General features: G+C 42.9%; 1 protein-coding gene across 7 annotated transcripts in view; it reads left to right on the plus strand.

The window, feature by feature from the left end:
• The first annotated feature begins 1,296 nt into the window (after positions 1-1,296).
• Positions 1,297-26,230, plus strand: part of ablim3 (actin binding LIM protein family, member 3) — a 48,218-nt gene continuing 23,284 nt past the window's right edge. For all 7 annotated transcript variants that reach the window (XM_034214955.1, XM_034214956.1, XM_034214957.1 and 4 more), the window contains exons 1-3: positions 1,297-1,683; positions 8,594-8,728; positions 21,109-21,292. In XM_034214955.1, coding sequence (XP_034070846.1) covers positions 1,671-1,683; positions 8,594-8,728; positions 21,109-21,292 — 332 coding nt within the window. In that variant the 5' untranslated portion in view covers positions 1,297-1,670. The remainder of the gene's footprint in view (positions 1,684-8,593; positions 8,729-21,108; positions 21,293-26,230) is intronic.

Here is a 26,230-nt window from a genome sequence, read left to right on the forward strand (position 1 = left end):
CAAGTGACCAACAGAAAGTCAGAGGAACACCGGAAATAAATCAGATGCACTTTCACAATAAAATCATTAAAATGTGTTAATTGCTACTCAATCTCCAGTCCAGATCCAAGTGACATTAAGCAGATGTGGGAAGTAAGTTCAAGTAACTGAGTACATTTACTCAAGATAATTGTACTTTACTTGAGTATTTCCATGTTATGCTACTTTGTACTTCTACTTCACTTTACTCCACTACATTTATTTTGTACCTTTAGTTACTTTGCAGATTTGAATTAGTGATGTGAAATATAATCAACACTTAAATCAGACTTTAGTTCCACCGGGAGTAAATTCACAAGCTACCCTGCAGTATACAAAGTCATTAAAACTAGCTGCACCTTTACCAGCTTTGATAACACTTTAATGCATCAATAATTATAATCAAAACGTATAATATATTATTCTGAAAAATAAAAATCTGCATAGTGAGTGCTTTTACTTTGGGTACTTTATTTTTGTATGCTTATCATTTTCTACTTTTACTTGAGTAACCTTTTGATTACAGGACTTTTACTTGTAACAGAGTATGCCTGGACTCTGGTACTTTTACTTTTACTCAATTACAAGATCTGAGTACTTCTCCCACCTCTGACATTAAGTTATTAAATTACATCACATGTCATTTGTTAGACGCTTTGACTGAAAGTGACTTGCATACACTCAATACTGTGGGCTAATTATGCAATGAACACCTGTGGATGTATTCCTCCACAATAATGTTGCCTTCTCCTGTATTCCCATTTGGGTAAATGCTTTTCTTAAGTCTTAAAAATATCTACCTAATTTTATGTTTAAGACATTTTGAAATTAAGGTTTTTTAAAGGGTAAGGTTTTGATCATTTGGTTGACCCCTGATGCTTCATTACTCCTGAAACTGATCATTAAAAGATACATTCAAACAAATTGAATAAATGTGTAGATAAGGAAAGCTCTTTAAGCCCTTTACAGCTATTCAAATAGTTATCACGGTCTTCTCAAATCACGTGTTTTAATTGGTTGTTTTCTGGATTTTCAAAAGAATGGGCCAATTACTCTGACAACAATACCGAACAATTAACACATTAAAGGAAGTTAATTCGACTAGTAGTAAGTCAAATCTGAACCAATAGACATATAAAAAGTCTATCAATGTTTCTTCTGTCACAGTCAAGAAACTCCCTTGATGATTTTTATTTTGAAAGTGCAGACCGGAAGCTGCCCTCTGAGTGTGAGTGCAGAGTGAGAGGCGCGCGCGGTGACAGCAGTGCAGCGCGGCGGAGCTGGAAACAGCAAGGAGCGCAAATGTGAAGGTGGAATCCGACTGAGCAGCATTGTGTTTTAACTGGCGTCTGTTTGTCTTTAAAAACAAAACACACAGAAACAACAGGAGCCTCATTTTGGATTTTAAAAGCACTGGAAATATCCTCGCGTTATTTTTCTTTTCTTATTATCTATCTGTCCACCTTGTCAGAAATTACACTGGAAGCAGTGTTGTGAGAGTGAGAGAGCATCATCATTTACGTTCACTTTGATGTTCATTTTTAATTACATAATTTGGAAGGAGTGAACTGCTCCGAGAAGATTCCCTCTTGCTTTATGGGATTATCATCGACGGAGACGATTTGTTTGAGATAAGAACAACATTGAGCATCATGAGTTCCAGTGGTAAGTCCATTCCTGCGCGCTTCATCTCTCCACTCTCAGCGCATGGACCAGCAACGTGTGAAACTAACATTGAACAATAATTGCCTATATTTCCACGACTCTAAAGAAAGTGGCAATTTAAAATGTTGAAATCAATTTCAAGCCATGTGATTCAATTTCACCTCATTAAAGCATAATAATCGAATGAATGGCCATACTTAGTTGAGATTTGCATATTCAAGAAAATAATACTACTAATAATAATATTTATAATATAAAATTGGTGTGAATCGTGCTTCTATTTATAGTGTGTGTATCAAGCCCCATGATAAAGACTGGGCTGGTTTAGAGTGGACAGGGGAGCTAAATATATCTGGAGGTCAAAGTAGCATTTGCCGAGAGTTCATTCATAGAAGAGCATTTTTGGGATTCTTCATCTACCTAACAGCTGTTGCTCGGTCCCTCCCAATGTCTGCTCCCCTCCACTTTCATCTTCTTCCCTGCCTCTTTGCCACCATCAGCAGTACATTTGACCTCTCTAGCAGGGACCAGTCTACAGCTGTCCCCTCTTCATAAAAGTCCACCTGTCTTCTAACACATTCGCTGCTCGAGGAAAAACACCTAGATTCCTGGGGCTTTCTGATGTGGGTCTCATGGTTCACTGTGATTCAGCGCATGCCAAATAAGCCTGACATCCTGTCATAATTACCCTAAACCGGCCCGGGGCCTGCCATGATGCTGACCTGACCTTGCATCAGCTGACTGTGACCCTTATCCTCTGTTTGCTGAATCAGGGCTTTCCCCTGTAGGCCTATGATGGTCAGCTGTGTGAGCATGTGCTTTTGTGGCTCCACTTTATTGTTTACAAGTCATCGTTGGATTCACAAGGCTTGTAAGACGTTTTAAAGAGTCCCGTTGATGACAGTTATGGCAGTTGTATTTGAGGTGCACCCGGTGCTTGGTTAACTTCTTGTGTCATGTGCTTCCTGTCTTCCCTCTCCTGTCCTCAGTGTCTTCAGGATGAGCGAGGTATCACTGCATAATTCATAATCTAGTCTGTCATTGTGTGCCACTCCATTATTTATCCAGTGCTCTTAACCCTGTGGTACAGAGACTGCCAGCCCCCGTGCCGTGCGTGACCCACGAGTGGTGACGCAGCTCCTCGCTTACCCTCCTACAGAAAATGTGTAAAATTATTTTGTTAAGCTTCAAAATGCATTCTCTCAGCTGACACAGGAGGGGGAGGAGCGCATGCAGGCGGCATGTGGAGAGCTGTCACAAGTTCTCCTGATTTAAAAGCATGTGCCTAAACAGGAAATCCACGCAAACACACACATCAGCAACATGTCAACCTGTATGTGAGTTTTGTGGGAACCTGTGTATGTCTGCATTGAGCTGTGTGACGGCATTGTCACAGTAGGCAGAGGATGGGGTGACAAGTGTCTGACTTCAGGCATGAAAACACAGCAGGCGTCAGAGCTGAGGAAAGACCCTCTCCTCTCCTTGACTCCCACCCCTCCAGCCAGTCAAACATATGCTCCCCTCCTCTCTCAACACAGTTTTCAGACGTGAACGGGCCTGTTAGGCTGTTCTGTGTGCAGCGTTTTCCGCTGCATTGGAGCCCAGGGGACACACGCGGAGTAATTGCACACAGCTCTGACTGTCTGTCTTCATCTTCATGGCCTTCTATCTCTATCATGGTCACTGGGTTTTGTGTGAATGTTTGTGTGTGTGTGTGTGTGTGTGTCGGGTCAGACCCCTATTTTCTGCCTGGCTGGCACTCCAGGAAGGACTGTGGGTGTAGAAGGTTAGTTTCTGGTGGGAATGACCTTGGTTTTTTATACACAATAAGAAATGTTCCCACAGAGTAAGGACCAGTTTCTGAATGCAGTGTATGTACAGTAGTGTGTGTCAGGGGAGCGATAAAAGTAAAACACGTGTTGATCAATACAGTGATCATTGAGCTCAGGGACCTGAGGCAGTCTGCAGAGCCGTACATCATAGACTGACACCTCCCTCCTTCCCTCCCTTCCTCTATACAGAGTTAAAATACTTCAAAAAGGCATTCCCATTTGGGTGTCTTGACTTCCAAAAGCGCGTCTGCGTCTCATGCAACCTAATGATTAAGACATATGGTTTGAATGCTTGATGAGAATGGAAATCAACAATGTAGTTTCATGTTTAGTTTTCTTAGCCACGCTAGCAGCGATTAGTTTACCACTTTGCTCCAGACAGAAATATCTCAACAACGGCTGATTGGATGGCCATGCAATTTTCTACAAGCATTGCACCCAGAGGATAAATCTTTATGACTTTGGTGACCTTTGACGTGTTATGTAGTGCATCGTGAAGACTGTGCCTCACTGAATTTTCATCTAGCGCCAACATGATTAAATGACCAAATACCTGCAAAACAATGGCACTCTTCATTTTAGCCTTAGCTGCACGATGTGTTTAGTGTTAATTAGGAACAGCTCTAAAACTCCATGCTAGAACGTGAACTCATTGTAGTCTTTCAAAGTATTGCCTTCACTCGATTTTGGCTATAAAAAAAGGTGGTACATCACGCTTGGCGCAAGGATTCATTCTCCAAGTTGTTTGGCAAAGTCTATTGAAATCGAGCATTTCCAGATACCATTTCATGGATCAATGCGTTTGGTGAAAGGAGAATTTATGATGCTGAAAGTCTAAATGTCAGATCCCACAAAATGATGGGAAATGATCCGCGGGGTAGTATAAATGTACCAAAGTGTCCAAATGGAACTAATGGTAAATGCACTGACAGACAGTGTCCTCTCTATGCTCCACTTAAAGAAGGGAACATATAAATACATGTATAGATACACGGGACAGTGCTAGCTCAAATGATGGATACCCCATGTGCTGATTCAATGTCGGTTGTGTTTTTGCTGTTTTATGGGAGGAGTGAGCCAGAACAAGGGTAGACATGAAGAGGGTGGTATCATATATGATTCCTGCTCTTCTGCCTCATCTGGTGAGCAGTCCGAACCAGAGCCAAACCCCATTGATCACTCCTCCTGCCAGACGCCTTAGTTCAATAACACAGAGAACAAAGGTGGGAGAAAAAGAAGCACAGATGCAAACACAGATGCTGGGGTGCACACATGAATATTCATAGCAAACAGTCACGTACAACTGGTATATATTTCCAATTCCACATCAAATCAGGCTCCTGTTTTTCTTGATCATTTGCCCTGTCATTATGGTTATTCACTGGTATTCTGTTGGATTTGTGTAGAACAGTTAAAGCCCTTGCGGGAAGGAAACTTTATGGAAACATTCAGATTATATTTAATCCGCAGGCCTTTAGCTCTTTCTAAAATGATAAATGAATATAATAAAATGAAGACCAGCTCAACCATTGTGGCTTTATTGTAGATGTCGTCCTCAAGGTTGCTGTCTCCATGACCTTGGCCTCTGTTGGGATTGAGTGATCATTCAGGCTGTCAGCAGCATTCTGACCTTTCTCCCTCTCCACACAGTGACAGTATGTTTGTGATACCACTGGACACCATCGCTGCTCTGATGCTTACCAAGGTCCTGACAGCGATAAAGGGGGGTAAAGAGAGGGGATGGGGGATGGCATGGAGACACCTGAATTAAAGGTGTGGTGTTGCTTTGTTTTCTGTGTAGTAAGTGTACCAAAAACACAATTTTAGCTAGTTACACATTGACTTAATCATCCAAAATGCAATGAAAGTGGTGATCAGCAATTGTATATGTTCAAATGTCTACTGTGAAGGATATCATAAAGCCTTAATGCAATCGAATGTAAAACAAAAAAGTTATAATTGATGAAAGTAGTAAATTGGTCAGATTTGACCCGAAGACAACAGGAGGGTTATGTTGCCATTAGCTACCCACTGGTTTACATCTGGATTGGCCTCAGCTTTAAGCATTGCAGGTTGTGGATGGTTTGATGACAAAAAAAAATGTATTGTGGGAATTGTTTTTTCCCTCGAAGATATTCGTGTAGTTGAAAACTTTTTAAAGTTTAAAAAAGTAAAAAAACACATCTCCTCATATGATTGATCCGGAATCGACTTTATTTGGCTTCTCTTTGATTCGTTAACCCAGTCTTCGCTCCGCTCACTCTTCACCGCTGATCTCCCAGCATCCCTTGTGACTGAGGTCCCAGCATGCGCTTCCCCGGGGCTGTCAGGTCAGGGGCAGAAATAGCAGCAGCCTCTCTGTGTCCCTGGAGATGCTGTCGACCTTACCGACCCTGGCACGGTTTTTATCACCTGTCGGCTGTTATTCCCAGAGCAGTCGCCACTGATTTGAGATCATTGGATTACACCTGTAGTCCAGTGACTATAATTAGAAGGCTGACTCACAACACCTCAGCATGGGAGAGGATGGAGGGCTGTTTGAGAGATCTCTAATGGGTTTAGAAAGAGAGCCTGCTGTGTTCTATGAGAATGAACCACCCTGACACAATTAGACATGTAATACGTCAGCTCCTGAGCTGATTGTGTACCTGGATGCTCTGCGTAGGTGGAGCCTGTTGGCATGCACATTAAACAAGTTCCACAAGTGATCTTCTTTAGTAAATAATTGTCATAAATGTGAAGGAATCTCTGCTATTTGCCACCCCTCTGTCTGTTTAATGTAGGTATTGTTTTGATTACCTGGCTTAGGCGAAAGCAGAGGAGGTTATGCTGAGCCAGAGGTTTGTTTTGGCCATATTTCAGAAGGTCAGCATTGTAAACAAATATCCTGTGTATTTCCAGTGGAGTTGGCACATGTACTCGCATTATCTCTCGTACACACCTGATGGGATCAGTGTTGCTCATTTGGTTTTACGACCAAAAAGACCTTTTCCTGGTCACACGCACGCACATATACAAAAACCCACTTTCAAAGGAGTGTCATTATTTAAACCAGCGGCTGGGCACTTATCAGGCAGGGTTCTCTGTCCCAGTGGTGCTGCCAGCATTGTGAGGAAAACAATGAACTAACAGAGACTTGAGTGTGGGAGATTGGGAGTGGGAATGATTGCATATTTCCAGTGCCCACACTCCTGTCCCAAGAAGGAAAATAAACTTGAGTAATGCATTCACTCTGTCATGCACCCATGAATGTATACCCTCGCACTTCGTACACAAACTATGCATTCAATGTTGTCAAACTTGGAGCTTGCAAGCGGTGCTCAGGCTTTGAAGCATGCAAGGCTGTTAGACTTTTTAAGTGCTGCGAGTCCTTCAGGATTCATCCAGTGAAATGGAATCAGTGTGTCTGTCACGCCAGCCCATATGCTGATGCTGCTCTGACTGAAGCAGCAAAGTCCTTCAGGCAGCTTCTCAGGTAGACAGTAATGCCTGCTGGTTACCCTGCCATTATGCCCTTCCCACAAACTGTAGGACCACTCAGATGCTACTTAAGGAAGATGGAGCAAAATGAGAGACTTTGAACACAGCTGTTCTGGTGCAGGCTTAGTATTGAAAGTCTGGTTGTCTGTGCTTGTGAATAAACAATCTGTTTATAAAGAAGAACCTTTAAATAGCCCCTGACAGCACAAGAAATAGTATTAACTTAAAATCAAATTATTCTATGATTTTGACCGTTTTGCTTGTGAGAGGGTTTATTTAATGACTGTTAAGGCTCTCAAAGTAAGAACCAGCTTTCCTGACAATGTGATATAGCTACCAGGCTTGCAGACGTCGGGCATGTAAGCTGAGGCATAATGAGGTAAGGGGATCCATCCACTTTCCAACCTGACACAGCAGTGTGTATGTGTGTGGGCGTGTGTGCGCGTGTATGTGTGTGTGCACGGGTGTGAGTGCGTGTCAGCCAGTATGAATATGTGAAAAATAAAGACAGTGGGAGAGAAAGCCTGGAGCTTACCCGGCTTAGGTGTCAGACCTCGCAGCTTTAGAACGAGTGTTGACATAAGCTACACTGATATTATTGTGTGAACTGCACAGTATAGTGTACTCAGTCTCAGAGAGAGTCTGGTGATGGATTGCTGCATACAGTGGAAAAAGCTCTGATATGAAATGCAGTTTTGTTGAGCTTAATGCTGAAATCGATAATGCTTTTGAATGAAAACGCTGTCCACTTAATATCAATTAGAGTGGATGAAACATTTGTATCTGTTATAGTTGACAGTACATTCGTGTGGCTAGAAAAATTGAAATGTTGATTACGGTTTGTTGGGGTTACATCTGTGATTGACAATGCAGTATCTAATTTCATTAGTAGGCAAGAAGGGTTTCAGGCTATTGGATCGTCCAATTATTTTTACATGGTTCACTTGTGACCTAAGTTGAGGTAAAGCTGTTGGTAGTATGATTGTCCATTCATAGCATAGCAACCATATTGAAGTGCGTGCCTGTCCATGTTTCAAATTATATGCATGTTGAGACGGTGTGTGTACATGCGGCGCTAGTTAGCTTTACTATCAATCTTTACTATCACAGTAATTAATCATATTACAGTAATGCAACTCTTTCCATTACCAAAAATAAGAGAGCAAAAGTGTGAAGAACTTATTAAACATTGTATTAAGCATGACTAGCTTCCTACAGTAGAAGGCTAAAGCTAATAGCTCTCCAATGAGGATATTCACTTTTTTAACTGCGACCTGCCAGCTATAGCTTATGACAAAATATAATTTATATGTAGGCCTACTGTATGTTCCCATCAAGTGCACATTTAAGACCATTATTTATTTTTACTCAACTTCAAATCAACCTGTAGATCTAACGTTAGCTTAATTAGCTAGCTGTTTATTTAGGCGACATTTGTCATTTCAGCTAGCAGAATCAACTGTTGACACATGAAACTGAGAACTATGCTTTGTGCCACCACTATCAGAAATAACCTATGCTTTAAAAGGGTTTGCAAAGTTTTACAGTTGATCAAATAAATACAATATAATACATTTTTGTTTTTCTTTTTTCGGCAGCTTATCACCAAGGCTCTCCAGGTGGTGAACGAAGTTCTGGACCCATCCGGTGCCAGCGATGTCGGGAAGTATGCAAAGGAGAGGTGGTGCGAGTACAAGACACTCACTTCCACGTCAAGTGTTTCACCTGCACCGGTAAGACATAGTAACATGATCCACATCAGCACCACACAGCAAGTGCAGCCATAGTGATCACACAGACAGGTTCTGTCTGTCTCCAGGAATTAGTGGTCCTGGTAATAATTGTCGTTACAGTAAAGTAGAGTTTCAGACACCAGTAGACTAGTGACAAATCAATCTGTCTTGATCACATCCTTACCTCCCGTACACACACCCAGACACACTCTGTCTTCATCCATCTCCTAGTGTACATGCTGAGTGCTACTATTAGCCCATGGTGGGGATTGGAATGGATCAGAGGTGCCTTGCAGGGGACTTAGTCTCCTGCTAAGTTAGCTTGATAGTGCACTGCCAACTTTGAGAGGATTTTCCTTCAGCACACTGTGCTCGAATACAAATGTGTTAATGAGCTTTGCACTGCTACAGGTGAGCATTGGTGACCTATAACAGACATAATTGTGACATCCTCACATCCTTTTACAACTGGGAGAGTACTATGTTTGTGTCTAATTTTCTTTTAAATATGTTTTTTCATATCTGTTTAAGGGAATAGTTTGGCATTTTAGGAAATACAAACCTAGGACTATATATTTTTCGTATTAGAAAAATATATAGAGTCTATATCTTTTTTGATCGTCTATATCAGTGGTTCTCAAACTTTTTTCAATAATGTACCCCCTTTGAAAAAAAATTCGGCCAAGTACCCCCTGATCAGCGCAAACACAATTTGTTGAGGAAAAAATGCTTATAAAGAGGTACAGCACAGCGCTGCACCATCGGTGTCTGATTTATTAAAACAACAACCTTGTAACTGAGAAACACTTAAATGCTACATTTCAAATGTTTACAATCCATCACTAAATTCATGGAAAACCAATTTTAACATCAAGCAATAACACTCAGACAACATTAGTTGCATTGAACTGATCTTTTTAATAAGTTGTACAATGTAGTGAGAAACATGGGCTTGAGCTTCGCTGAGGATCTTTGTCATTCTGACAGGGAGGCAAACTGCAGTTATTACACTTCACGTTTTGAAATATGTGTAACTCTGTTCATATAAAACCCACACTGCTCAAACTTCCTTACTTTTCCTAAAATTGGTATATCTATTTATTTATTTATTTTGGGGCGTGGGGAATGAAGAGAAAAAATATATGAGCATTTTATGAGCAAGGGATTTTGACCCCTCATATAAACATATGCATAATGCTGCGCTATACTTTGCGGCCACACACCGTTGCCAAGCAACGCTTATTGTTTAGGTCCTTTGATAAGCAGGCAGTCATATCATTATCTAGAACTAGCTAGATCTGATAGATTTGGACATAAACGTGAGTGAAGTCTAACCGGACGCTAGAGAGAGAGATCAGAGATCAGATCAGCTGCTGCTGACGGAGAACATGCAGCTCTGCATGATCACAGCTCCGCCGCTGTGACGGACCGTTGAGTGGAGCAAAATACACTAAGAGTTAGACCTAACACACTTAGCTAGTTGATCTGCTCTAGAACTAGCTTAACTAGTTATACATATATGTATTCTTTACTGTCGGGTCACTCATTACAGGTTCAGCGAGCTGCACGAGACTGAACCTGAGGAGAGCAGGAGAGGGAGAGGAAAAGAGAGCACCCCGTTTACTTTTCCCATTTTATTTCTGTAAACTTTTGAATAGAGTAGTTAATCTACTATTAGTAGTTTGTTTAAATGCATTACTTATGTTGTTTTCTTTCTCATTAACATAAAATACATCTCACGTACCCCCTGCAGTACTCCAACGTACCCCTAGGGGTCCGCGTACCCCCATTTGAGAACCACTGGTCTATATTATAGACGATCAAATTCTGCAGACTTAACACCCATGATAACTTAATCTTTTTCAAAGTCCTATTTGGCTCGACCGCACAGGCAAAATGTTTTCCTGGAGTTTCATGCTGCAAGCGGTTGGGATGACTGGAAGTGAAACATTTAAAAAGAGTGTCGTTTTTCTTATTCTTTGGCTTAGCAAGATTGGAAAAACAACCTCTCTACATTTGCGGAGTGAATTGGAGGTCTAAAAGGGGTTTATGACAGCCAAGCATTTGTGCATGTTTTAATCAGAACTCACAGAACCGAGAAATTGTATTTGTCGTGCTGCTGCACAGCCCTGAGCTACTGTACCTATTTTTATGTTAATAATGCTATTTCCAAAGAAAAGACCATCGTTAGTTTTAGTCATCTGGAAATTACTTTAAAATAAGAAACTAGAATTTTAAGTAAATGTGTACTTTGCATTCATCTAATCACAGCTGTTTTTGCATAATTATAGGATAATCTGGTTTAATGGACACCTGACACAAATCTCTCTCCACTTTGTTCATCAGCCATTATATTTCTTATGGACTCAACTGAGTTATGTTGACATTATGTCACAGTGGCTTACTTGTATAAGGCTCTACAGAATGTTAAATAGAACATTTGTGAGAAATGCAGTATACAACAGGCCCCTTTACATTACTTAAAATAGGCCAGATTTGGCACATACGTAAAATCTGACTTAAATGATAAACCCGAAAGCTTCAATTGTGTATTTTGCATCATGTTGTCATCACCAATTTAACATTTAATAGTCATTAAAAGGATTTCAGTATAATAGCAGTTTCATATTTACCTTAATAGGGTGCATTTTAAAGTGTCTTGACTCTTTACATATTAATTTTAAATGCATGTGTTTATGATCTTTTTTTTACATATTCATTTAAAATGTATTTTATAGTTCATAGACTGTTGTATATGTTTACGCAGACCTCACTAATTCTTTCACTCCCCTGTTTATTTACTGTATGAGCTCAGTACACAGTAGATAACTGAAGGCTACTCATTGGAGGGCTGTTGTTACAAGTTCCCTACGTGTAGCCATCACACACACACACATATGAAAACACATCTATACATGCATGTACGCTCGCTCGCTGTGGTTGTGAGGGGTTGCTGTGGTAACCGTGTGAAGGGGCACCCAGGCCCTGGTTGGTGGATATTCTCAGCATCTCTGTGGCGCTATTAACCAATCGGGAGACTCTATTCTGTGCCCCAGAGAAAAAGGGGGGTGAACACAGGAAGCGAGCCGAAAAGAGAAGAAGAGGGGGGAGTGAGGGTGCTGTTTGGGTAGCCTACACATTACATCATCTCTTGAGTGTAATACCAATCTGATTCCCACTTGCTCCTCTTCTTTTTCATTTCCCTCTCAACTCGCAGCAGCGGTACAGTAATGGAAAACTGTCATTGATGAGTATCATGTTAATACACCCATCAGACAGCCCTCCACTCTCATGTTCCAGAAAGCTCTCCTCGTCCCATGAGGCAATGGGGCACTATTGTGCAGCCTGACTCTGCCACATCCCTGTATATAAGAGCTCTCCTGTATAGGCCTCTGCAGAGCCAGCAGTTTCCTAAAGCTTTATTGTTCAGCGTTATTGTTCACCCCCCTCACACACTCAAACATGTTCTTTTGAACTTCATATCTATGTTGTGTTGTCTGTATTTCTATTCTCTGCTATTCATTAGTCCCTGTGTATATTTTCTGTGGTTGACTGCTTGTGAGTGTTGCAGAAGTATTTAAGATCGCATTTCTATATTCCCTCTGTTGATTTTTCTCTCAGTTTTTCTCTCTCTTCCTTTCTTTCCTCGCTTTCTCCCTTTCTTTCCTGATGACAGTCACACAGGCATGAAATCAATTTCTCATCTTGGGAAGGGATGACATTGGCATGCGGGGCGTGCGATTTAGAGGCTAATGGCTAAACTGTATTATACCATTGTGCCAGAGTGACAATCCACTGTAGGCTGCCAATTGCCTTATCTGTCGGGCGTGTTTATGAACTATGTGAGTGGGGTGTGTTTTCACATTTGATTTAGTTCTTTGCTGGTCTTTTTTTCCTCTCCAGGGACTCCGTACTCATGTTATTGACCTTGACCAATGATATTGTGTGTCCCTCAGTCTATTCATTTACACTGGAAAACCATGACATGAAATCTTTCCGCCTTTTTTCCTCCTTCAACTTTTTTTCTGCCTCTTTTCCCCACCAAAGGGCTGACTATTCCTAAACTACATTATACTGAATACATCACAACCACATAGTCTTAAACAGGCAGACACACTCATAGTTTACGAGCACACGCATTCAATTTAAGAGACAGAAATTAATCAATCCATCCCATCCATCATTTTACCCTCCCTCTGCCTTTCCCTACACTTTATCAAGCCACAGTGCCTTCCTCCTGACACATTACCATAATGCCTCTCTCATGCATTAGTCAGAAGAAGAACAGATCACTCATCATGTGTGTTTAACCTCTCATTTGAACCCATTATACAGCAGCTGATTATAGCACCAAGAGGCAGCCACGCAATCAGCTCAAAAAAGGAGACTGTGGAAAATGCTGGAGCCAGCTCACAGATTGATGCATCAACTCCAGACATAGAAAAGGCAGTGGGTGTGTGTGTATATGTCTGTGGGTATTATGTGTATCCTGTAGCACTTCTCGGTGTAGCAGCGGGCTGTACTGTATGGATAATGTGGTGTTGTATTACCGGCAGACGGGCTGAATGGTGCATTCTGGCCTAATGACATAGTGACCACATGTATCCCATCTCTGAAGCATAATTGGCACTTTTGGATTCCAATAGAAACAGCGGGGCCTGTCAGTGGCACGAGCGCAAATCTTACACACGCCATAAATCACCCGCCAAAGCGAAATGTGCGCGTGCAGCTAACTCACATGCTAACAGAAAGCGCAGAGGCACAAAAACAAATATACAACAGCTGACAGAAACGGATGCAAACACAGACACATTCGCACATGAACTGCCAAGCTGCTCCCAGTAGTTATTTATTCTCGGAAACAAAACAGATTGTTCTCATAAAACAGCGCTAAAGGGAATAGCAGATTTACACAGACAGGCCACATAAATACTTGACTGCTCCACTAATGCTCCATTTCTTTGCTGGTATTCTCAGCAGGGCTCTTGTGAAATTGCAGCGTATTTGTCTTTTTCTCTGCAGACCCTTTTCAGTCAGTTCAGCCTTCCTTTGGATGCCATTAGCCCCCATCACTCAACCTCTGTGGTAATAACATCGACCCACTGTACTGCACTTCTGTTCTCTGACGGCCAGGGACCATATAGAGAGAAAAATATAGCTGAGGAGAGGAAGAGACAAACATCAAGAGGAATAAAGAGAAAGAAGAAAGAGAGGTTGTAGAAAAAGAGACACACAGCACAGGCAAAAAGTGGGGGGTTACTGGGAAGGGGAGCTTCCTGTAGCTATAGCAACCGCTGGCATGCTGGTCCAATCACCACGCCAATGTCTGGTTGCTAGGGAGAGATTCCGGTGGAGAGGGAAGGGAGCTCGGCAGGCAGCGGCGCTTTTCCCCGACGACTCTCCAGGATCGGAGGGAGATGACAGGGATTATTCCTCGCTTGTCTCTCTCAAACGCTCACCCTCCTGAGGGAGTGGCACACACTCACAGCCTCCCTATTGTCTTTTAGTGCGTGTGTGTGTGAGAGTGTCTGGTTGACAGTGTGTGTCTAACACGGTAAGGTGGAGCGGCTTAAGAGTGTCAGTGAAGTAAAGGAGGGATTTCTGTATGATAAAGAGGATCATTAAGCGAGCAAAGCAGTACATCTGTACATAGAGCAGGACCTGTAGAGCTTTTGTATTACTTGTCAATTTCCCCCAGTAGTTTGGTTATCCCTGTGTGTGTGTGTGTGTGTGTGTGTGTGTGTGTGTGTGTGTGTGTGTGTGTGTGTGTGTGAGATCTCATTCACACATATGTTCCCTCAGCTGAGTGTCTCATCAGCCCTCAGAGGGTTACAAGCTGGGAGTTGGTCTGCTGGTATGAAGGGACTCCACTGAGCAACCATCTGTCTCCATCAACTACAGCCGCCACATGCTAGGGGGAACCTTGTCACTCATGCATGATTTCTCTGTGCTTTAGCCTGAAGCTGACTCTCTTTCTGTTTCTGTGGGTATTATGTGTATCCTGTCGCAGCAGCGGTACAGTAATGGAAAACTGTCATTGATGTTTTCTGCATCTGTTTTCTGTACTGATTTTCTTTTTGATAGCAACACATGCAGAAGGCATGGCTCTAAAGGATGTTAATGTCAGTCAGAGACCCTGCCACTTTGGTCCAGATTGAAATATGTCAACAACGATTGGATGGATTGTTATGACTTCTTCATACAGTCGCAGTCTCCAAATGATGAATCCTGCTGACTCAAGAGATACTGTAGTTTCACTTTTCCCCTTTTTGACCATTTTTGTCCAACATCCTTAAAATAATTTAAGTTGACATGCAATGAATTACAGATATTCGAGGTCTCCAGAAGATGAACCTTGATGACTTTCCAGGTTATGTCCTTAGTGCCAGCACCAGCAGAATCAGAATCAGAATACCTTTAGTCCCACAGGGGACATTTGCAGCGTTACAGCAGGAAAGAGCCACAGACAGCTTAGTGTTGCATATCTTACATGCGTTAAAAAAAGTACTACGTTATAATATAATAAACAATATGCTAAAAAAAAGTACTAAGTTATAATATAATAAACAATATGCTAAAAAAAGATAATAACTAAAAAAGTTACATAATTTTCAAAAATACAGATCAAAAACAAATCAAATCTACAAATCAAATCCTGTAGCAGTTCTTAGGATTTAGCAGCCCGGTATATATTACAGTTATTAAAGATGGCAAATGTTTTTACTAATTCTGTAAAATATACAATTGGTAAATTGAAACAACATTTTAGGCCATAATAATTGTTCCCAGAAGATGAATCCTAATGACTTTAGTGATCCCTGCCCTCTATAGAATCACTAGCACATTTGAGAACAGAGCAAAGTGTCTTAACCATTATTGAATAGCTTTTCATAAAAATTAGTACAGACATGAATGTTTCCCAGAGGATCGCATTAACTTTAGTGAGCCTTACTTGGATAAAGGCATGATTAATGCTATACCCTCTAGAGTCTAGACATATAAATGTTAGCGTGACTTTATCATTTAGCTGAAAGCCCCATGCCGGAGTACAGCCTCACTCACAGAGCTGCTAGTGTGCTTTTTAGACTTTTGTTTCGCTCCTCTTCCTGTCTCTGACCACCTCCTCTACCCCCTGTGATTTGGCACAACTTGAGAAAACACATAATTTACTCTTGAAGTGTTTCCTCCTGTCAGCGGGGGCTCAGATCCAGGGGGACAGGGGGAGGGCGGAGGAGCCTGGGCCCCACGTCGGTAGCAGAGATGTGGGGGTGAAGGTGCGAGTCTCCCCTGCTGGGACTTGTCACTGCCCCATTACATACACTCCTCTCTGCTATCCGTGAATGCCCCTATTATTTGAAAATTTGCATAAAATGTGGGTGATGCTACTTCATGGTAAAGCATGTTCATTAACTTAATAGCATATTATGAAGACCCAATAGTAGAATAGTAAGGTCAGGGAGAAGACAAATAGGGAGGAAAAGGAGAGAAGTGGAGAGTTGCATAGAGGTTCAGTCCTGTGGTGAGAAAAAAGGGTGCAAATTGAGATAAAGTGGAGACCTTGTGCTCAGAGCCACAAAGATTTGAAAGCAGTCTTGAAACGGAAAGACAGAGAAAGGGAAGGGAGAAAGGCGGGGTTGTCAGCACTATTTTGGGGTTCCGGCCTGTGCCGACTTTCAGAAGGGAATTTTAATTGCGTCTGTTGGCTGGAGATAAATACCCAATCACGCGGACCCCCTGTGGGTGCCTAATCAGTGCGGTTCTAATGACCACAGCTGCAGACAGTGGCTTACATGCTAACCTCTAATCACTAGACGTATCCTCTTGATGCTAACTTCTAGCGTTGCCAAAAAAGAGCAATATGAAAAAGAGAAGCAGCATTTTTTAGGTTTCCTCATTAGAGTGCCATTCAGGTAAAGATCATAAAATGTTCAAATAGATTAAGTCTTTGATGTAGTTTTGTCTTGCAAAGTTCAGTATTTTCTGGTGAAGAAGCTAATTGATAATACATTTTACCATGTCTCCAATAATAATATATAGAAAACTAAAATGTAATTAACTTGGGAATTCTACATTATTATGATTTCCCACTCAAACTGTGTGTGTTTTCCCATGAGTAACAACAGTATAAATCCCCCAAGGCCATTCAGAGCACAATGTGACAGGCTGGTTGTGCAGTATGTTGATTGTATTAGGCTGTTGTTTTTATGAGTGGGTGTCCACGCCATGTGGTGCTGGTTGTGCGGCTGTAACCAAAGCCTTTTATCTCAGATCCAAGCTAAGCCACGTCTCTGTGGCAGTGGAGACACCAAGCTCTGACCCAACTCCACCCACTCAGCTGGCAACATGTAGAAGGAGACGTTTGAAACTTCTGCTTAATGGTTAGGGCCAAAAATAAGAGAAGCTGAGGACCTTCTTGCAAATAAGCTTTCAAAATAGGAGTCTCATGTCGAGAGGTTGGAAGAATGTTAAAAGCTCTAGAATCTAGATGTTTTAAAACGCAACATCTCAATTCTAGATATTGCCTTCACTTTTCAGTCTACCAAGGTATCTTGCAAATAAATAAAAACTTCCCCTTTTTGCACCGTGATAATGCATTTACAACTTATCTACGGAATATAATTTGGACCAAATGATCCTTTTTGGGGGGGATGACCAGAATTCTGATGTTAACCTCAGAAAAATAATTCGTTTTAGTCAGATCTAAAAAGAAATATCTCCTTTGGCCCCAATACTCTTTCCTATTTTCCAATAGTTACCCATGAAGGAAAAAAAGTGTGATTCAATCTTTGGACAGTTGCTTATAATATTTATTTAAAGTGTGTGTGTGCAAGTGTGCGTGTATTGGTGGACTTTAAGATGGTCCCTCGATATAAAGACTATGCTTGTATCACCATTTTGGTTAAAAGGGACATTCTGTGTAATATAATTCACTGCATGTGAATTCTCAAATCTCAATATATAATTATGTTGCATTAAAACCAGATTTGAGAACTTTATCTTGAATCATTGCTGGTAACTTGTTAAATTAACAAATCATACCTTATTGGACAATTGGATCATTTCGTTTGTGTCCCAATGAGGTAAACTTAAAGTGTCAGTTCAATATATTGCAAACACAGAAGGTTTCAAACTGGTATGAAGTCATCATCACAAATGACATTAGTATTTACAGCGACCAGTTCAACCAACAAAAACAAATGTGCCGCCACCATCACCACATCATTCAGGCTCAGGGACCTAGCTGTCTCTAGGGCAACTGTGGAAGGTTTACGTCTCCTATGGCAACTGTGGAAGGGGGAGGCTCTTTGCAAAGCATCCAGCCAATCGTCCAGTCAGAAGAAAACCAAATGATTAGCCAGAACAGGTGAACCATCCAGCCGGCCCATCCAATCACGACTGAGCAGATCCAGTCTTCTGGCTGTGATTTGGTCAGGCGTCCATATGCTAATGAGGTGCATTAGGCTAATTGAGCAGATTCAAGTCATTTGAAAACCATTCTGGGGGAGATTGAAAAGCAAATCATTTTCAATGAGAGAGAGGGAGGATGAGAGGGAACAAAACAGTAAATGATTATGCTGAATTTAGGGTTTAAAAATTAAAACATTTTTTTATCAAATTAATGCAATGGACCATTTCAAGTCACAGTGATTTGTTTTCCATGACAAAGCATTTAATCAATGTGAAAATATTTACTCTCCCATTCCCATTTTCCATGAAGTCATCACATAGCCTGTGATTTGGGTTTCTGGTGTTTAGCCTCAGATAGTCTGGTTTAAAATGCATAGGGATGATTTTTGAAGGTTGAGGCCATTTTACAGTGGTTTTGGAAATGTGGTTTTCAAACACACACACACATTTCTATACACGCTATTTCAAATCTTCACTTTGGTGTCCCATAAACTTCCCCTTTTCTTCATTCCGCCCTTCTTCTGCAGGCGCCTTGCCTTGATGCCAATGACCTGTCGTGATGATAAAGATCCATCATCATATCGCACCGCACACACTGTCCCATTTCATCATCCTATCTGCAGACGCACAATGCCATCTCATCGGGGATGGATTTATGTGTTCCCGTCCTCCTGTGGGAGCCAAGATTGTTTTGTTTTTAAGTGAGGGCCCATTGATCTTTTATTACACCATTAAGTCAATACGCTCCACTCATAAACAGCTTGAGATTAAATGAGCCCCTTTGAAGGGTTTATGTCTGGTGTGTGTGTCAGTCTGTGTCTGTGTGTCTGTGAACCCTCAGCCTGCCAGCATACTCTGAAACTGGTGGCTATAGGGAGACACATTTAGCCTGTAGTAGCAGCTCTTAGTCTTTAAAGCATGGGCTGACAGGTTGTTGATATTCAAGGTACTTCATTCCACAACAAGAATGATTTATTTTTAAGTTTGAAGTGTTAACTGCTTTTTTACTGCAGTACAACCTCCATTGACTGGCAGTGTGTTTCAACCCCGTCAGTTGTTAACCTCATAAATAGCACTTTTTCCACGTAGACTATATTTCCTTTTTTTCCTGCTATATGAATGGTCAGTGGTTTGGCTCCTGTGTGGAAACAGAATATGTTTTCATTGGTAATTGTTGCTGGATGTGATTTCTCGAAAAATGCCCACTACAGTCAGATAAAATACCAATTTATTGAAAGATGTTGGGTTGAGGCGTCTCAAAGCTGAGTCTTTATTACAGACTCAGCTTTGGTCAAATAAATACTTCTTTAAGTCGTCTGTCATTCGAGGTTCAGTGTGGGCTCCGCTGCTGCCAATCTTCAATGTACTTCGGGCTTTTTCCTAGTAGCTGTAGTCAGGTTACTCGTCTCTGCCGTCTGGTTCTTGAGCATCTGCTCGATCTTCCAGTAGCTGCTCGTCTATGCCTCTGATCTTGTTTCCAATGTATGGCCCGTTTCACATGAGCTGCAGGCTTATCAGGAGGATCTGACGGTTTCTACAGTTAGGATCTGCTGAGCATGTCTGAGAAACCCAAAAGTCCATTCGTGTTTTAAGGATGATTTAGGTGAGAGCCTCTGTGTTTAGAGTTAGACCACCTTCTCTGTCGCATATCTTGATCAGGAATTGGCATTCGTTGAAATATTGTGAAATACGCTTATTTACATGAGGATATTGATGATACTCTTGTTCCTGTACAGTAAATATGTAAATGAGGCTAGCAGCCAATTAACTTAATTTTGAACAAAGTTTTAATAACATTTTAATCCTGGAGCTGGAGCTGGTTTGACAGTGTACTGCTACTGCCAAAAGGGACTTTACCATGGAAACAGCTATGTTAATAAGTGTTTGTACTGGACAGTTGATATACTTTAGAAATACAGTATAGATAGTTTATACCGATGTCATTAGAACACGTCTTCCGAGCCCAAAGGCATCACGTTAGAAGTTGTAAATCCACGGTTAGCCAATATGAAAATAGTTTTTATAGCCCAGTTCTCTGGTTCGGTTTTCACCAGCTGAGCTATGTATTACCTGATGGTTGCATAGAATTACATGTTTACTTCATGGGGTCAAGAATATTATGCTCAAATAGAGTGCGTAGTTCACCATGATGAAGATTTATGTTTTCTTGATGCTAGTTTCATAAACATCTTAATTACTACATTTTATTTTGAAAAATGGTGATCTTTTTCATTTGAGCATGCATGCACAAATCTGATTTTGTTTAACACACCATGTGACCTTTACCAGTGCCCTGTGTGTCAGGTCATTGTACTTTTTCCAGCCTGAGGTTCCAATAACTGTCAACTCTTCCTGTTGTAAACCGCACAGGCCGGGAGAAACTAGAGACCAGCAGCCACACCATCCACTGAGCTGTAAAAACGCTCTTTAGCTATACTGTTACACCCACTGGAATGTACTCTCAGCTACAGGGCAAAGTGTTGTAGCATACATTTTCTGCTTAGGATACACAGCAGAGAGACACACATACACACCCACCTTGTGCATTCACAGCAAATGATGTTGGAGCCTTCCAAATGGGCATTTAATGAGACTGCAGACAATGTTCAGAGGATGCTGGGAACTGGCGGTCTGTTGTTTTGTCTCCGTCTTCACGTTGTTTAGCACAAAATGACTATTCTGCTGATTATATCATTATATTCCCATCAGAGTAAATTGGCTCACCACTGTCTGGAGCGGAATAACTTCCATAGCAGTCATGTGTGAAAAAGAGGAACGTACACACAGCACAAATACTTTAACACTCAAGTCTAGTGCGACACAACATGGGGAAAACAGACAAAAATGACTTGTTAAACACTTGATAATGCTGTGTCTTCTTTTCATTTGCGTTCAAGAACACATCCACAAGTTAGTGCATGATAAGTGTTTTGTCTGTCCTCCTGACTTTCTCTCACCTACTGTCTCCACAGTGTGTAACTGTGATCTGGCGAGATCCGGTTTCTTCCAGAAGAAGGGGGAGTACATCTGTACGGCAGACTATCAGCGTCTGTACGGCACACGCTGCGACCGCTGCAACAGCTTCATCACGGGAGAGGTGGTCTCCGCTCTGGGACGCACCTACCACCCCAAGTGCTTTGTCTGCAGTGTCTGCAGGTAAGCAAACACAAACAGAAACACACTATGTCCTATTGTAAATACACAGATACAGCAGTATACGGATACAAATATTAGAGCAACATTTCGTTTTTCTGACGGCAAAAGGAAAGCACAAAGTCACAATGCTTTGTTTAATTTCCTCACCTAGGGGCTAATGTGTTTAAGAAGTTTCCTCAAAGTGCTAACTTTAGTTTTTCAAACTTAACATTGCTATTCAGATGTACTCATTGCATAGATATTTTTGAAGGAACCTTACTTTAAATATGTTGTTACTTTTACTTCACTGCCTATTCGCTAAAAAAATTAAACATATCTTGCAACATTGATTTAATTTGTTGCAAAATGTACATACATTTTTTAAACATTTGACTCCACTGCCACCATTTGACAGCTTTAGTTCCTATATGCCTCTACAAAATGTTGATTTGTATGTCAAATCAAATCATACATATTAATATAGCCCAATGTCACAAAGCATATTTGTCTCAGTGGGCTGTACAGATCAACATACATCTATTACAGTGCTAAAATATATATTTAAATTGCAAGATAGTATGTAAAATACAGATACAAATACATAAAGTGAGATAAAACACAATAAAAACAATACAATGAAATACTATAACATGTACAGTAGGAGCCAGGAGGAGAAACATAGGGTAATCTGAAACCAGCTGTAACTAAGCTCTATTGAAAAGGAAGGTCTTCAGCCTACTCTTAAATGTTTGCATAATGTCTGCCACCCTAATAAAAACAGGAACCACTAACAGACTGCACTCTGGGTGCGTAATGCCCTGGAGGTGCAACAGGGCATAAATAGATATTTTAGGTATGATGGTGCCTGACCATTAGCTGCTTTGCACACATTACTTCTTCACATCTTTATTTGTACTGTTATGTATCTGTTCTGTCTTGTGATGAAACACAAAAGTTCTTATTCATTAGTGAAAGTAGCCCGGGGAGGACAGAGAACAGGAGATGATTGTTTAGTGAGTGGATAAGTATAAGCATGACTGTTTTCTGCCTCAAGAAACTGCAACCCTTCCTCAAATGATGCTCCACAAGCAGCATCTTTCAAAATAAGAAACCCTAAATCGTTATAGTGCGTTCAATATTGCCATTCAGCTCATGGTTCGGTCTTAAGTCAGCTCCTGGATGTCAATACATGTCTGACTGCAAAGCTCAAGCTGTCTTGTCATTTTGCTTAGTCGAGACACGATTTCGGAAAAGAGAGCTGACCCAGTGTTTCACGCTGTTAGATTTAGTAAAAGTAGGCCATCTCTCCTCTGACCTCCATCACTTTTCCTGTTAAGCTCCTCCTGAACGGAGTAAGAGTCAGCATCCCTGCTGGCTCCGCTCCTCGTTATATCTTATCATTTCACTCTAATTGTCTCTCTTTCTCTTTCATGTTACATTCTTAAAAGTCCCTTAATCTCACTGTTTGCTTTGCTCTATTTTTCCTCCCTCCCCATCTGTTTCGATGTATTGTGAGGTTTACATAAGAGCGATCTCCCCGACTTCCCTTAGTGTTGATCTGTTGTCTTGTGTCTAGTTGACATTGGCTGATAAACATGCCCAGCAGCCGTGGGCAAAAAAAGAAGTGACGCCAACTGGCCGAAGACAGTCAGTGGCGCAGTCCTGGCAGGGGTGTGCGTATGTGTGTGTGTGTGTGTGTGTGTGTGTGTGTGTGTGTGTGTGTGTGTGTGTGTGTGTGTGTGTGTGTGTGTGTGTGTGTGTGTGTGTGTGTGTGTGTGTGTGTGTGTGTGTGTGTGTGTGTCAGTGTAGAGTCAACTGGAAGAGACAGCAAGAAGCCAAGGGCCGAATCTCTTCTTTCCCGCCCGTCTGCCCTCTGTCTCATCGTATCATCGTCCACATCCTAATCATCTTCCTTCATGTCCTCATCATCATCCTTCTCTTTGTCATCAGCTCTAATGACGGAGAGGGAGATTGCAAGTTACTTTGCTGATGGTTTTTTAGGAAAACGGTGGGGATCAAAGCCAGAGGGCATGTCGCTACATCTAGAAATAGCTTTGCTTCTGTGGCCAGTTTAGGAAAAAAGAGGGGGTGAAGAAAAAAAAACATGCATTAAATATGAAAACGGAATACATTTTTAAAGCGAAGAGAAAGGCTGACAAGGCAAGAATGTCTTGAGGGAGTGGGAGGAACATACAGGTAAGGACAAGGTCAAAAGCAGACTTACTAATCCAGCATTTCCTTTCATTGGACTATAGACTGACATCTCTTGGTTGGGCACAAGATTTAGCTTGCCATGCTTGGACGCAGATATAAAGACTTCTCTAGCTTTCTCCAACAAATTAAAAAATATCTGACTTTACAAACAGCTGGTTAGAACCAGCACCTTACCGTGGTAGAGAGGTTTGTGTGTTCTGATGAACCTGGGGGCTGTGTTGTCTGGAACCTTGTGTTCTTGGTAGGGTCTCCCATGGCAAATTGGTCTCAGGCAAGGGGCCAGACTAAGATTGGTTCAAAAGACCCCATGAAAGACGACACAAGAAGTGAGGATACCCGGCCCGGAGGAAGCCCGGGGTCCCCTTCTGGAGCCAGGCCCAGAAGGAGGACTCGTCGGCGAGCGTCTGGTGGCCGGGCTTGCCACGGAGCCCGGCCGGGCCCAGCCCGAAAAGGCAACGTGGGCAACACCTCCGCTTCTCCGTCCCGCGGGCCCATCACCTACGGGAAACATCGATGGGGTCGGGTGCGCTGCCAGAAGGGTGGCAGTGAAAGCGGAGGGTCTCGACGGACCAGACCCGGGCGACAGAAGCTGGCTTTAGGGACGTGGAACGTCACCTCTCTGGGGGGGAAGGAGCCGGAGCTTGTGCGGGAGGTGGAGCGTTACCAGTTGGATCTGGTTGGGCTCACCTCTACGCACAGCATCGGCTCTGGAACCTTACTTCTGGATAGGGGTTGGACTCTATTCTTCTCCGGAGTTGCTCAAGGTGTGAGGCGGGTGTGGGGATACTCACAAGTCCCCGGTTAGGTGCTTCGTTGTTGGAGTTTACCCCAGTGGACGAGAGGGTCGCCTCCCTACGCCTGCGGGTTATGGGGGGGAAAACTCTGACTGTTGTGTGTGCTTATGCACCCAACAGCAGTTCAGAGTATACAGCCTTCTTGGAGACCCTGGAAAGAGTCCTGTATGGGGCTCCTGAAGGGGACTCTTTAATCTTGCTGGGAGACTTCAACGCACATGTGGGCAATGATGGAGACACTTGGAGGGGCGTGATTGGGAGGAACGGCCCCCCTGATCTGAACCGGAGTGGTGGTTTGTTACTGGACTTCTGTGCTAGTCATGGATTGGCCATAACAAACACCATGTTCGAACATAAGGATGCTCATAAGTGTACGTGGTACCAGAGCACCCTAGGCAGAAGGTCCATGATCGATTTCGTTATCGTATCATCGGACCTGAGGCCGTATGTTTTGGACACTCGGGTAAAGAGGGGCGGAGTTGTCAACTAATCAACATCTGGTGGTGAGTTGGGTCGAGTGGCGGGGGAAGCCTCTGGATAGACCTGGTAAGCCCAAACGTGTAGTTCGGGTGAACTGGGAACGTCTGGAGGAGGCCCAAGTTCAGGAGGCCTTCAACTCACACCTCCGGCGGAGCTTTTCGGGCATTCCTGTGGAGGTTGGGGACATTGAACCAGAGTGGTCGGTGTTCAAAGCCTCTATTGCCGAAGCCGCGGCGGGGAGCTGTGGTCTCAAGGTCCTAGGTGCCTCAAGGGGCGGTAACCCTCGAACCTCCTGGTGGACACCGGTGGTCAGGGAAGCCGTCCGACTGAAGAAGGAGGCCTTCAGGGATTTGTTATCCCGGGGGACTCCCGAGGCAGTTGCAAGGTACCGACAGGCCCGAAGGGCAGCAGCCTCATCCGTGGCCGAGGCAAAGCAGCGGGTGTGGGAGAAGTTAGGAGAAGACATGGAGAAGGACTTTCGGGCGGCACCAAAGTTGTTCTGGAAAACTGTCCGACACCTCAGGAGGGGGAAGCAGGGGACCATCCAAGCTGTGTACAGTAAGGATGGGACGTTGTTGACCTCAACTGATGGAGTGTTAGGGCGTTGGAAGGAACAATTTGAGGAACTCCTGAACCCGACAACTCCGCCCTCTATGTTAGAGGCAGAGCTGGAGTATGACGGGGGATCAACACCAATCTCCCGGGGGGAGGTCACTGAGGTCGTCAAACAACTCCACAGTGGCAAAGCCCCGGGGGTGGATGAGATCTGCCCGGAAATGCTGAAGGCTCTGGGTGTTGAGGGACTGTCATGGTTGACACGTCTCATCAACGTTGCGTGGAAGTCGGAAACAGTACCGAAGGAGTGGCAGACCGGGGTGGTGATTCCCCTTTTTAAAAAGGGGGATCAGAGGGTGTGTGCCAATTACAGAGGCATCACACTACTCAGCCTCCCCGGGAAAGTTTACTCTAAGGTACTCGAAAGGAGGGTCAGGCCGATTGTCGAACCTCAGATTGAGGAGGAACAATGCGGATTCCGTCCTGGTCGTGGAACGACGGATCAGCTTTTTACTCTCGCAAGGATCCTGGAGGGGGCCTGGGAGTACGCTTATTAGTACGGTCTACATGTGTTTTGTAGACTTGGAGAAGGCGTATGACCGAGTTCCCAGGGAGTTACTGTGGGAGGTGCTGCGGGAGTATGGGGTGAGGGGGTCTCTACTCAGGGCCATCCAATCTCTGTACTCCCAAAGCGAGAGCTGTGTCCGGGTCCTCGGCAGTAAGTCGGACCCATTTCCGGTGAGGGTTGGCCTCCGCCAGGGCTGCGCTTTGTCACCAATCCTGTTTGTAATATACATGGATCGGATTTCGAGGCGTAGTCATGGGGGAGGGGGTCTGCAGTTCGGTGGACTAAGGATTGCACCACTGCTTTTTGCAGATGATGTGGTTCTAATGGCTTCATCGGTCTGCGACCTTC

Source organism: Gymnodraco acuticeps, unplaced genomic scaffold, assembly GCF_902827175.1.
Source record: "Gymnodraco acuticeps unplaced genomic scaffold, fGymAcu1.1, whole genome shotgun sequence".
Taxonomy (NCBI): domain Eukaryota; kingdom Metazoa; phylum Chordata; class Actinopteri; order Perciformes; family Bathydraconidae; genus Gymnodraco; species Gymnodraco acuticeps.